The sequence below is a fragment of the Rhinolophus ferrumequinum genome, chromosome 17 (genome assembly GCF_004115265.2).
Source record: "Rhinolophus ferrumequinum isolate MPI-CBG mRhiFer1 chromosome 17, mRhiFer1_v1.p, whole genome shotgun sequence".
NCBI lineage: Eukaryota > Metazoa > Chordata > Mammalia > Chiroptera > Rhinolophidae > Rhinolophus > Rhinolophus ferrumequinum.
The window spans coordinates 26750548-26764187 of NC_046300.1; the positions used below are offsets into that span (position 1 = coordinate 26750548).

Below are 13640 nucleotides of genomic sequence, written 5' to 3' on the forward strand. Positions count from 1 at the left end.
ATTAGAATACAGGATTTGAATACAGGCATTCCTACTTTGCATTTTTAGAATTTGGGAAGAGAAGTAGCTCTCCTGAGTTTAATAACAGGATTCCAAAAACAGCGTAAGCGTGCTGAAAACTTCTTAGGAGAACGTACTCTTTCTAAGAGATCTGAAAGTCCTCTTTTATTGTATGTTATAGACACAGACATTACAAAAGATATGTTTTGTCTTTTTGTTTTAAAAAAATCCTCCAAAACATCCTATTAGGTAATGCTTTGCTTAGCTAATTTTGATGATGTTTCTCTATATAATGGGGGAATAATAAACAAAAACTTTGAAATGTTTTTAGTTAACATTCATTACTAATTTAGGCAGATTTTTCTGGTATTGACTTGACGTGGTAACATTGGATAGTTTCCACTAAGCTCATTCCAACTTTTCTGTCCCTAGACAAAGCTTATCCTATCCCTCATTAATTTTAATATACAGAAATGACAGTTATCAAAGAATGACCTTTACTAAATTTTACAACACTTAGAGATTTCTAAATTTTTGCAAACAAGAACAATATTGTGAAGAAGGATAAAATTGACTAAAATTTACTGAGTCCTTAAAACAATAAATGCATTTAATACAACATTTCAATGGAGCAGATGATTTCCTTTTTTATAGCCAAGGACATTGAGGCAAAGGGAAATCTAAACCCCACAGCTAATGAGAGCACATTCTGACTTACACTGTTCCAGAACCTGAGCTCACAGCTCTCTCTACAAATACTCGTTTGTTGAATTTTATTAATATCTAATACTTCAGCTAATCTTCACTGATCATCTATTATGTGTTGGGCACTGACAATACAAATCTGAACAAAACTTGGGAGTTGCCTTCAAGAAGCCCATGTCTAGTTTGCTCCTCTCTATTCAGGAATAGACTATGTTAAGACATGTTGCATCAGGAGATCTGCCATTTCATGTTTCAAGTGAAAAACTCATTTCAGCCAGTCAGCTGCAGCGACCAGTGTTCAGATCCTTATTATTATTAAGGCTCAAAGATATCTTCCACTCTTGTTCAGCATTTTCTATGATAATGGTAAGACTTCCGTTTGATTAAAAATAAAGATAGAGACTCTCCTATCACAATTCTACTATTATGTCTTCTTTAAGATGATTAAAAAAAAAAGAAAATTCAGCCTCATACTTCCTGTTTCCCACATGCCCGGGTAAGGCATATTTGAATATTAGAGTTATACTATCTAGTATGGTAACCACCAGCCTCCTCAGGTGACTATTCAATTTAAATTAATTACAAATTCAGTTTCAAGGTTGCAGTAGCCTCATTTCAAGTGTTCAAGAGCCACATATAACTAATGGCCACCATAGTGGACTGTACAGAAAGGGAACATTTCCGTTACCACAGAAGTTTCTATCAGTGTACTAGCGCTATAATTCATAAATACTGTTTGGAGGATTGTGATATGTTGTATATGACCGAATAAGAAGAATTTTTTCAGACCTGTGAACACTCAGGGTTAGTGACATCGGAGTGACTGGAGAGTAGAGTCAAGGTGACTTTTCTTGCTTTGTACTTTTATATGACTGTTCTTCTGAAAAGTGGTTTCATGTGCAAACCTGGTGGACTGTTCGACCAATATTATTTTTTCTACTCATGTCTAATACACAGTCATTGATTGATGTTTAGAATATATCAGGAAATTTACATCTGAAAAGGTGTCACTACTGAGGACATGCAGCTTGAAGGTGAGAGGTGGACAGGCTTTTGCTTTTCACTTTAAATGCTCTTTGAATTTTCTACTAAGAGCATGTTTTACTTTCATCAAAAATAATTTTAAAAATTAAAGATAAACCTAATTTACACAAAAAGTAAATAAAAACCCAGCTTTTATAAATCACTAAGACAGCTTTATATCTGTTCTGTCATACTATGGAAGTGTGTCTAATTTGTCCATTTATTGATTGTTTAGTGTTTATTATGTGAAGACCTTTTTGCTAGGCTCTTTTGGGTAGTGGAGATAAAAGCAATGTGGCATTTTCCCAGGTGCTTAGGGCCTTGTTTTAAGAAGATGAGACGTATGTGCATAAAGAGTGTTAATACTTGTCGAAAGAGGTACAGGAAAGCCTTGGTGTTCCCTGTAGTTAGTTATTATGGGTAAAAGAGGCTTCCTGGCTGCCTGGCAGTTCTCCTCACATGCTGGCATTTCAGAGGTTACTGCTATTTCAATCCCATGTGTTTATCTCCCATCAGACACAGCCTGTGCTGTGCCCATTGGGTCCCTGAGCCTACAGAGTTCTTTCCTGGGGTTCTTTTGTTCACCAAGTCCATCCTACTGGCAGTGCTCTGTGTGGCTTGTCTCCCATCCCATCTCAACTTCATAGCTCTTCATCTGGGGCCATTTCCAATGCTAAAAGCAAACTTCTCTTTTCCTCTATTTTAGATTTCTTGTCTTCTTTGTCTCTTTTTTCACCTCTGCAAATTGGACTTTAAATATATTACTGGTGGAATCAGCAAATTACTTTCAACCAGAAAGTTAACAGAAATAATACAATATTTTTTACTCCTTTGGGGCATTACTTGGTTACCTGATATCATAGATGTTGTTTTGGGTGCTTAATGTTTGTTGATATGCTGATGAAGTTTTTATCTCTAAGACAAAATGCAAATATGATTAACATGAACAATACATATTATATAGGAGGTCAGGGTACTAAGGTTAATTTGACATTTGGGGGATAAAAAGAAATATAACATGGAGGCTTTTGATGCCAATTATACAGTTCAGGTGTATAGATTCAAGAGAACTCTTCTTCCTTAGGGCACACCAGAGTTGGAATATAATGCCATTGTACCAAATGTCATAAATAAGCACATCAAAAAAACACCTTTGTACTTTGCTATTTGTATGGAGACTGACCACTTTCCTGCCCCTTTGTCTGTAAGCTGAATCATCCTTGTCAATGAGAAGGTAATTAAATAACTGCTGGCAGTTGCATGGGTTTGTTAAGAGTCCTGTCTAATACTACTAAATGTCATTTTATAGGCATCAGGAAAATTGAATTTTGAGGTGTTGAAATTTATTTTATAGAGGGGCAAATTTTGCAGACTGTACCAGGATACATTTCCCTATAAAATGAATTCCTCTGTAATGTTTAGCAAGTAGTTTGGCAGCTTAAATCAAGCGACTTAAAAATAGTCATATTCTTGTCCCTATAATACCCCTTATGAAAATCTATCCTAAGGAAACAACCAAATATGGGATAAAAGATTTAACAAGTGGGATGTTCATTATAACCTAATTATATAGGAAGAAAAAGGAAACAATACAAATGTCTAATATTAAACACATGGTTAAATATACCACATCTATATATTGTAAGCCTGTGCTGTCATTAAATATTCATGTATATTTCTAAGTGTATATGTAATTCCATGGGATTTCCTATACAAAGTCACTTTAAGTTATCCAAACTTTTTAAAAATATGCAAAGAGAAATAAAAGACTGGAACATTATAACTACTATTAATATTTTGATACCTTGCCTTGGTGGAATTATGATTTTTTTTCATTTTTAAAAAAATGTTTCTCAATTTTTCTGATGACCTAAGGAATGGTTTATTTTATTTTTCAAAGTAATTTGCCAATTTTCTTGCTTACCTGCTTTTCTTTGTACCTAACTTAAGATCCATCTAACAAGGGAAGTTGTAAAGATGATGGGAAATAAAAGGAAAAGAGGCTAACCTAGCCTCTTTTCACCACTCCCTACATATTACTTTGATTTTTGCAGATATTAGATAAATAGCTATCTGGACCAAGGTCATCAAAAGCAAATATTTAGAAAAGTAAACAGTATTTCTTGAAGCATTATGGTTTGCTGAATTAAAACCATGGTTGGCGTATGGTTTCACATTTCAGGAACCATGAAGCATGGAATGAAGGTCAATGTCAATCTTTTAAAAGTGATAAGAAGAAAATAGTCCATTTAGCTTCTTGCAGATTCTGTCCCGAGGAAGAAGGAATAAAATAGAAAAGCAAACTTATGATTTACCTGCTGTGCAACCACAGAGGAAGGCAAGAGCCTCGTAAGATGTTTACACCACGTTGAACCAGAGGTGATCAAAGATGTGATCAAATTGTCTATGACAGAGCCACAGCCTCTCTATCAAGCATCATGTTTCATGGTATTCTGCTGAGCAGAAAGAAGCATTGCAAGACAAAAAAATAAATAAATAAATAAAGCTGGGGTGGAGTGGGAGTGGAACTTTAAACACTCAAACTAAAATCCAAGTTTTGAAAAGACTGCGTTAACAAAATAGAAAATGAAAGGTGCTATGAGAGATTCATGTGTAACTGGAATTCAGCTGGCTCAGAAGCTCTTAGTAGGCTTCTAGCCAAGTCCCCATAGCTGTAGGAATTTGGTTGGAAATCCTCTGTCTACCTACGAGGAACTTCCAGTAGTACTTGCTTTATAAGCCAGGCAAACAACTTAACCTTTCTGAGTCACAGTTTGTTATCTCTAAAATGGGTATAATAATAGCACCTAACTCATAAAGCAGTAGTGAGCAGATAAATAATTTTGCACAATATGTGCAATGTTTAAAATGTAAAATAGGTATGAGTTCTCTTAATAACCACTATTTTTATATCATTAATGCACATTTGATCTCTCAAAAATGTAAATGCTTTAAAATTAAGAATAGATAATCTCTTAATTTTAGCTATACTTGGAGAAACTACAGCTACTCTTACAGCTTATTCAAGCTTTAAGATCTTTGAAACTGTCCAATAGCTATTTAATTATGACTTCTTATCTGCTACAAAATAGAGGAGGTTATATGGTACAAAAGTTCCACTCTACTTATGATGAATAGTAGCCCTTGAATCAAAGCTATGAGTTGAGGTTTTTCACACAATCTTGCCACATTTCTAACTGTATGTGTGTGTGTGTGTGTGTGTGTGTGTGTGTGTGTGTTTGCATGTGAGGCATGTATGAGTAGGTATGTTTGATTTTCCTATCTTTGCTGTCTTTTGTGGAGAGACTGCGCTGAAATAATGGTGCTAACAATCTAATGATTTTCTGAGAGATGTGTATTTCTCAAGTGTTCACACATATCCCATTTCTACTCTTCCCCTGGGCACATGACATAGGTGAGACTTAGCTTGCCAAAGATATTATGGGGAGAATTTAAATTTTGAATTGTTGCCTACTGTTTCTAAGCCCCTAGATTGGGGTCAAATCCTTTGAATTCTCATCTCTCATCCCCCTAACTCACCTGACACTTAGTCCTGAGGCAAATCATCTATATCTGGCATTTTGTCTTCTCTCAGGCAGGATAAACTACTTAAATATTGTTAAATAGGTTAAACAGTTTTCTGGTCTATTCAGATCCCACCTACCAAACACCGACTCCCAATCACAAAGATATTAACTAAAGTGAATCAAGCGTCCCTCAAGGAAGTCTGTGTGAGAATTAGCCTCTGATTGACTACTTTTAGGCATTTGTAAGCCAAACCGGCCCCAGGAATGCTTTTCACTTTAATTAGAAGCTGCATGGAAAAAGATATTTTGATAAAATCATCTGTTTGGGTAAAGAAGGTTGAACAACCATCACACACACACACACACACACACACACACACACACACACACACAATGTATATATTTCATATATATGTGTGTATATAAATCATGTTTCCCCGAAAATAAGGCTGTGTCTTATATTAAGGTTTGCTCCAAAAGACGCATGAGGGCTTATGTTCAGTGGATGTCACCCTGAAAAAATTCATGCTAGGACATATTTTCCGGTTAGGTCTTATTTTCAGGGAAACACGGTATATCTTGCTCTTTTGAACATTCTTTTGACCTACTCTCACTTATGCCATCTTCATACAGAGTAGAAAGCGTTTCCATCACTCTCTTGCCAGGTAAGTGGGTGAGAGCAAACCTCAGCGAGACTTCACAACCACCACCACAGAGCAGTTCTGAGGCTCCACATTTCAGTCCCTACAGTCTTCTCACAGATGTCGACATTTTCCTCTTGTCGTAATATGTTGAGATATGAATATTTTCATTGCTATACGTAACAACATGGTATACAAAGTGGGGAATCTAAGTTTTAAAAATATGTGTTTCTTATATTGGAATCAGTAAAGTTATAATCATTTTGAAAGACCCATGTGGCTATAAGCCTGTTTCATGTGTGCATTGAGTCTCATTTAAGATGAAAGTGATTGGCACTGATCTAGAGCGCCCCCTCCAACATGTTTTCCTCCTTAGTATTCAGTGGTTCTGGGAGGCTGGTCTAAGAATCATAAGCTAAGAATCTTCTTTTATGCTTGCAGAACTGATAAAAATCTAATAACTAAATTTAGGATGGAGAAAACGACTAAAAAAATGTTTTGAAAACCAGAACGGCAGAAAGGACATAAATGATTACAAGAGAAAATTTCATAGCAAAAAACCACATGACTAAGTGAGAAAAACGAGGAATACTTATCAACTCTAAGAAAACAGAAATTATGAGCAAAATTTTGAGAGAAAGCTCCCATTATGAACTTTAGTGATTAAAAAGAAAAATGTTGATAAGTTGAGTTACATTAGTCATGTGTATTAGACAGTCCAAAGATGCTACTGGTTTATTTAAAAGATGTATTTATTTGTCGTGTATCTGCCTAGCCTATGATTCTACCCTCATCTTCTTAGTCATTTGTTTATATTTGAAATTACGTAGCCAATCAATGTGGGCTTGACTATCCTAATAGGCTTTTTTTCAGAGTCATTATAATCTTTATACTATTACTTTTCCTCTTAGAACCTAAAACACATAGCCAGGAAAGCTTGTTTGTATTCTGTTTAGAAACTGGGTATTTAATTAGTGCCACTTCTGTAAACATACTGTGTTGAAAGTGATTACATTTGTTACACATCACTTTCGACTATACCTTTAGCAGCTAAATCACTCTTCATCATTTATGTCTTATTAGCATCAAGAGGAAATGAAATTAAGTCACACCCATTTAATTTCATCTCAGGACTCTGGAGTTGAGTAAGGCACTGATGGTGCTTATTTGTAATGTGCACTATTATTTAAAAAAATAAAAAAGTAAATAAGTAATGTTATATAAGGGTAGTGAGAGCACACAGTTACAGTCTTCCATGTCATAAGATACTTCAACCATAATCTCTGGAAGTACTGCACTAAAACTAGGCATCACATTTTGTTATTGTATTGTTTATTGAAGGTATATGCTAGCTAAGATGTTTCCCCTCTTTTTTCTTTCTGTTTTTCTAAATATTCCTGGCAGGTACTAAGCACAAAACCATGCTAGAAGCCCGGAATGGAAGTGGGACTATCAAAGCCTTTCCTAGGGCAGGTGTGAAAGGTAAAGGACCACTTAATAAGGGAAATACAGGCCTGCAGAACAAAACATTTCACTGTGAAATCTGTGATGTGCATGTCAACTCGGAAACACAACTTAAACAGGTAGGTGGTACATATTGTAGAAATGAAAACGGAACACCCTTCTGAGCAGGATGTCTGTGCTTCCTTTATTCCCTTTCTTTCTATTTTTCCTCCCATTACCCATTCATCCATCCTCCACTTACTTTCTATTCACTGTCCTTATTCATTTATGCTTATTTTAGTTGCTGAGGAAATACTATAACATAATGGCTTCTCAGACCTTTCAGAAATGATCTGAAGTGAATGTGTACTATTCTTATAAATGAAGAGTGGGAGGAAAAAGGGTATCAGGTCTTTTTTCTACCAGGTTTCCCACAGAAAAGTGTTGATTTTCTTTGCAGTTCAAATTGCAAAGTTCCATGTTTACTTGTTTAGATATTTACATGCTACAATTAACATTATGCTGTGCTATTCTTTTATTTTATGTAGTTTTTTTATGTAGTTTATTTTATGTAGTTTATGTATTATATGGTGTTCTATTGTATTTCTAAATCCTGCAGCCACCTGCTGAAGGGATGACTAATCATGTTACATTCACTTTTACTCTCAGTAGCCTTCCAAAGAGATCATTTATACGTTGCCAATTGAAGGCCCAGCCCTCATATTGTGTTGTGTTTTACATGCATATATACTATCTTGTACTGATTTTATGCACCTTAGTTACTTATGTTTAGAATTTTACAGGTTGACATTTGGCTGTACCAATATGAGGATAAATATTGGTATGGAGATAAATACATGCTTGCCTCGGCATCTTTGTTTATCTGCACATGAAATTCCTTCAATATTGCTGTCCTTTGCAAACTTCTAAGAAAAAGAGATCTATGCAATGATAAGGAGGAAGAAGATCCTTCTATTTGTTAAAAAATATATATACTAAAATTGAGAGCATAAAAGTACATATCTTCAAGACATCACAATCCAAGGACAAAAGTGCATGCTTTTTTTTTCATATTTGTCTTTCTGAAACTTGCATGAAATAATTAATATACTTCCCCAGTTTAAAGCAATATTGGTGAAGGTTTCGGGGATGATGTTTTTTAAAGCTGTCGTTTTTCATGGCTTTTAATAGCACATTAGCAGTAGAAGGCACAAAGACAGAGCTGCTGGGAAGCCCCCGAAACCTAAATACAGTCCTTACAACAAACTACAGAAGGCAGCACATCCACTGGGGGTGAGTATCATTTTTGCTTCCCAAAAGATAGTAGCCTTTAATGCCCCACAGTTTGCTGAACTTGAGTTCGTTTGGGATTTTGTGTTTGTTATTAGTTACCAAATGAAATAAATGAGAAGTACTTAAGTAAGGACAAACAATTGATTTGAGAGTCCAACCCCTGCAGAATTATTGGTTTCATAAGTTGTTTGTGTGTTTTGCCACCTTTAGCCCCAGCTCAGTATCTTATCTTCTTGAGTTGGGTTCAGATTTATGACAGAGCATGGGGAAGGGAGAAAAGCCAAACTCTTCTGAGTCAGGTAACTAATCACCTAAAATCTGGTCTTGACATTAGCAGATACTTTTAGGAAAGAACATCAATGGAAAACAAGTTTTTGCATCTCTTTTTTAATATTTTTAAGAGACAAAGCATTGGTATTATTGATACCCTCAACAATATTTTGGATTTTGTGTGACACAGTCTCAAAGGCACAGCTTACTTAATTATTCACCCAAGATCTCTACATAATGCCTGGAAAATACCCTCTTCCTATTACTCCAAATGTAACTTTCAGATTAGTAAACATCATAATACTGATGTCTTGACCTGGAATTTTTGTAGGACTTTAGGTGGAAAATGTGAACCTCCTGACGTCTTAGATTAATATTTATGAGCATGTGCTTTTTTTTCCCCCCTTATTGAATAGACCATAGCTTTTATCAGAGACACCCAGGACACAATGGAAAGTTACGGATAACTGATTTATAGTATGTGCTAAATTGTGTATTTTGAAATCCGTTTTCTTCAAAATAGATCTGATTAACACAGTTGACCGTTGAACAACTTGGGTTTGAACTATACAGGTCCACACACATGCGGATTGTTTTCAATAAATACAGTGGACCCTCTGTATCTGTACGTTTTGCACCCATGGGTTCAACCAATACTTTTGATACACAGTTGGGAATCTGCATATGTGGAGAGCCAACTGTAGTTAAGTTTTGGGCAAAACAAAAGTTATATGCATATCTTTTACTGTGCTGAGGGGTGGTCATCACCCTAAGCCCCAGTGTTCTACAAGGGTCAACTGTAATTGGTGCTATTGTGTGTTGTTAACACATGAAAATATAAAGGAAAACTGCAGTCATCTATCATGAGACCTACGTATGAGTTGACCCAGTTAATTTAGTAGTATCGGTCCTTTTTATGCAAATGAAGTCACTTTACTCTTGTACAGAAACGATTTTAGCTGCATTGCAAGGCTGTGAATTCAAGGGCACTAGTGGTAACCTTGAGTGCTGTCTCTGACCAGCATAGATGCAGCTTTGAATAATCAAGTGAATGGTGCTTAAATAAACAAAGAAGTCAAATCATGTTAATGTTAGTGTTAACATTAGCATCCAAAACCTCCTTAACTATCACTATGTCACTGACTCTATAAGTGGGAAAATTCTCTTCATCAGAACAGCCATCTTAATGATGCTACCTACTAGCCAGAGAAGGAACTGGTTTTGCAGAGTAAGACTGAGAGAATGTTAACACCTGCCCAAAGAAAAAGCAAAACGTGTCAAACTTTGGGAGAGATAAGTTTTCTTTATCTCTTTATTGAAAGTGGAATTTTGTTATTTTTATTTTTTCTTGATTAGCACCTCTCTATACTGCTCAGTTAACAAACACACTTGGGTAGCCTAATGGTAACCATCAGCTTTAATGAATCTCTCTTTTAAAATGTCATTTCCATGACAGTTCCTGTGTGTGTGTAAAGGGTGGAGTAAAAAGTTCCTAGTTTTTTCTCAAGATGAATACTTTCTTCAGTATGTATATTTTTCCATAAAAATAAAATGAGGTTGCTGAGTATTTTTCTGGAGGGTTTTTCAACATCTTAAGTCGGTCGTCCGTTTTCAGGCATTTTCCAAAGGAAAGACATACTGCACTTCCCAGTATTTTCATTGTCAGTTCACAAGTAAAAGTTGATATTTTTAAATGTTTACTGCTATATTTTTAAAACCGCCCACTATTTTGGATGCTAAGGGTGGACTCCAAACTTTTGTTCTCCTCATTTTTTTTTTCTTTCCTCCCTTGCAGGTGAAATTAGTATTTTCAAAAGAACCTTCAAAGCCATTGGCCCCACGAATCCTACCAAACCCGCTGGCAGCTGCTGCAGCCGCTGCGGCCGTGGCAGTGAACTCCCCCTTCAGTCTTCGAACTGCCCCCGCAGCAACCCTGTTCCAGACTTCCGCGCTTCCGCCGGCACTCCTTCGGCCAGCTCCGGGACCCATTCGGACCGCTCACACCCCTGTGCTGTTTGCTCCTTACTGAATTCCAAACGGGAGTCCCTGTAACTGCAATAATTTTTCAAAAAACAAAACAAAAGAGAACTATGCAGTGTTTATTTATAGTTTAAAGTATATCTGAAGAGCCAGGACTTTTGATAGTGAATTTAAAAGATTATTAAAAAAAAAAAAAAAACACAAAGGAGGGAGGTTTACGGGTGGGAGGGCAGGGGTGGTCTTTTCTCCAAATTCAAGCATTCCTCTTGAACATTGATTGTTTTAGAAGTGATCTCCAGCATTGACTTGTAGTGGTATCTAGAACGTCTGAAGCCTTTGTGACTGTACTTTTGGGCACCTCTTTCCCTCTGCATTGTCCTTCCTGCTTTATGAGACAACTATATATTGTCTAAGGGCATTAACTGGTTCCAATGTATATATAATAATTTACCCTGTAGATTCACATAATACATACACAAAAAAAAAGAAGAAAGAAAAAAAAACAAAAAAAAAAAAACAAAACACAACAAAAGCAACACTGTGAATAGTAGTACCCGTGCTGGTCCTCTTGTTATGACAGCAATTACTGGGTATTTATCCCAACAAAAGTAGATACAGTAGATGTCTTGTAAAATAATAGTGCTGTGTCTCAATCTATGCCACTAGATTTTAAAGAATTGCAAAAGGTAGAACGAACAACTATTTCATGCCAGTAAGCACTCAAAAAAGAAAAAACAAAACACAAAAAAACAACCAACGGTGTTGTGGAGGTGTCCAGTATCCACGTTCTGCCCTTCCTATCCAGCTCAGACAAGACTAACTTCAAACAACAGAACAGGACCAAGCATAGAGGTAGGGGAGATGTTAATGAAGATGATTTCTTATAAAGCAGCATTTTCCCACCTGAAGCAATATTGCTGGAAATAGGGAAGTGTTTGTAATGAACCTATATCTGAAAAACAGGTAAAACCATGCATCATGGGTGTTTAAAAAGAAATCAGTACAACTCTTCTGTTTCATGGATAAGGGACAATCATAACCTAGGATGACAATGCAAAGTAAAGATGTTTCATGTTAGTTCATATCCAGTAAAAACAGAGACTGTTGTATCTCTGCATCTCCCTTTATATCATACCAGTAGGGTTGTCTCTTAGGCAAAGGTTTCTGCTTTGAATATGATGGTAGACATTAGCTATTGTGGGTTTTTTGTTGTCTTTTTATTTCCTATTGACATGATATAAACAATTAATATATATTTAAATGTTAGTAAAACAAAAAAAATGAATTCGAGTTAATTGCAGACCAAGGATATAGTGTTAAAAAAAATACTGGTAAAATGCACTTGACCATCATTTCTCTAGCGGAGTTGTGAAATACAGCCTTTGATATTCACCACAGGCTGAAAGGAGTTGATGTTTTACCTTTAAAACAAGATTTATCAGGGGTATATGTAAATATATGTATATTGTATATATGTTAGAAAGATTAAGAGAATAACTTATAAAAAGAAAATCTATATAAAATAATTATATAACCATCCCTTGTTACATGTTATCATTAAGTTGGTAACAAATGGCATAAAAATAGCTGTGCCTTTAATTTGTGATAAAGGCTATTTGCTTTTTCCCATAGATAGCTAACATATACCTATCACTATGATGGGATTCGATGCAGCCAGTCTGTTGCATTAATAAAAATAATGGCACTCAAACTTAGAACAATGATAAAATGTGTACAAATCAACCCTACATGATTTAGGTTTAGAGAAAAAAATATTTTTGAAAAGGTTTTGTAAAGACTATTTAAAAACATAGGAAGGGCTGGGTATGGCCTTCCTGAAACTGCTCTTATCTAAACTATACTAACCTTTTGAGAGGTCTAAAGATTCAAAGTGAAACCATTTGAGAGATAGGTATTTAGCATTTGTCATTTTATATTTAAGAAACACCCATAGCGTGCTTGGTGCTCAACATTAATCATGGTCTTTGGAGTCCTCTACCATTAGCTATAGACGTTTGTCATGTAAACATATCTTTAAAGCAGTCGGCTTTATATAACTTTTGTTAAACAAACAACCAAAACAAAAGAAAAAAAGGGGACAGAAGGGAGGAGGGCAGGCAAGCAGGAAGGAAGGAGAAGGAAAACTATTTCATCATTCTTTGCTAAAAAGAATTTTAAATTATACATTTTGGTTAAACATGTTGGTTAGCATTAAAATTTGTTTTTGAGAGTATCTGGTGATTTTGCATTTACCAATATCTGTACTCTCTGGTCTTAGCAATTGTTTGCTTTTTTTCACCCACACTCTGCTAGTTGAGCCAGGTGGAGAGTTCTTCATGATTTGTTGTTTGAGACTCTGTCTATATCGCATGTGACTAGCTTCTGACCATTTTAGAACTTTAGTTTCCTTTTTCGGAAACCTCATCCAATGACCTACATCTGATAAAACCTCTTCCTGTTGGAGAACTTAGTGTTCATGATGAGATCTCACTACATGTGCTTTCCCTGTTCTTCCCCATTTTCACTAAAGTGAATGAGCCAGCCCACTAGAAGTCAGGTCCTGTGGGATACAAGAGTCCTGGTTCACAAGGTGAAATGATTTGCTGGGAACAAACAAATCAGCCATATTTTCTCCATCAGCCATATGAGAAAACCTAGAAATACGTAAATCCTTTCTGCCTCACTGCGCTATGGAACCATTTTTGTTTAAATGGTCTCTTAAATTGGAGTTGTAATCATCAGTTGTCTTTTACTCACT

General features: G+C 35.7%; 1 protein-coding gene across 3 annotated transcripts in view; it reads left to right on the plus strand.

The window, feature by feature from the left end:
- ZNF385D (zinc finger protein 385D) overlaps nt 1–11617 on the plus strand; it is a 727952-nt gene extending 716335 nt beyond the window's left edge. For all 3 annotated transcript variants that reach the window (XM_033133200.1, XM_033133199.1, XM_033133202.1), the window contains 3 exons: nt 7301–7479; nt 8531–8632; nt 10698–11617. In XM_033133200.1, coding sequence (XP_032989091.1) covers nt 7301–7479; nt 8531–8632; nt 10698–10931 — 515 coding nt within the window. In that variant the 3' untranslated portion in view covers nt 10932–11617. The remainder of the gene's footprint in view (nt 1–7300; nt 7480–8530; nt 8633–10697) is intronic.
- The last annotated feature ends 2023 nt before the right edge of the window (nt 11618–13640 follow it).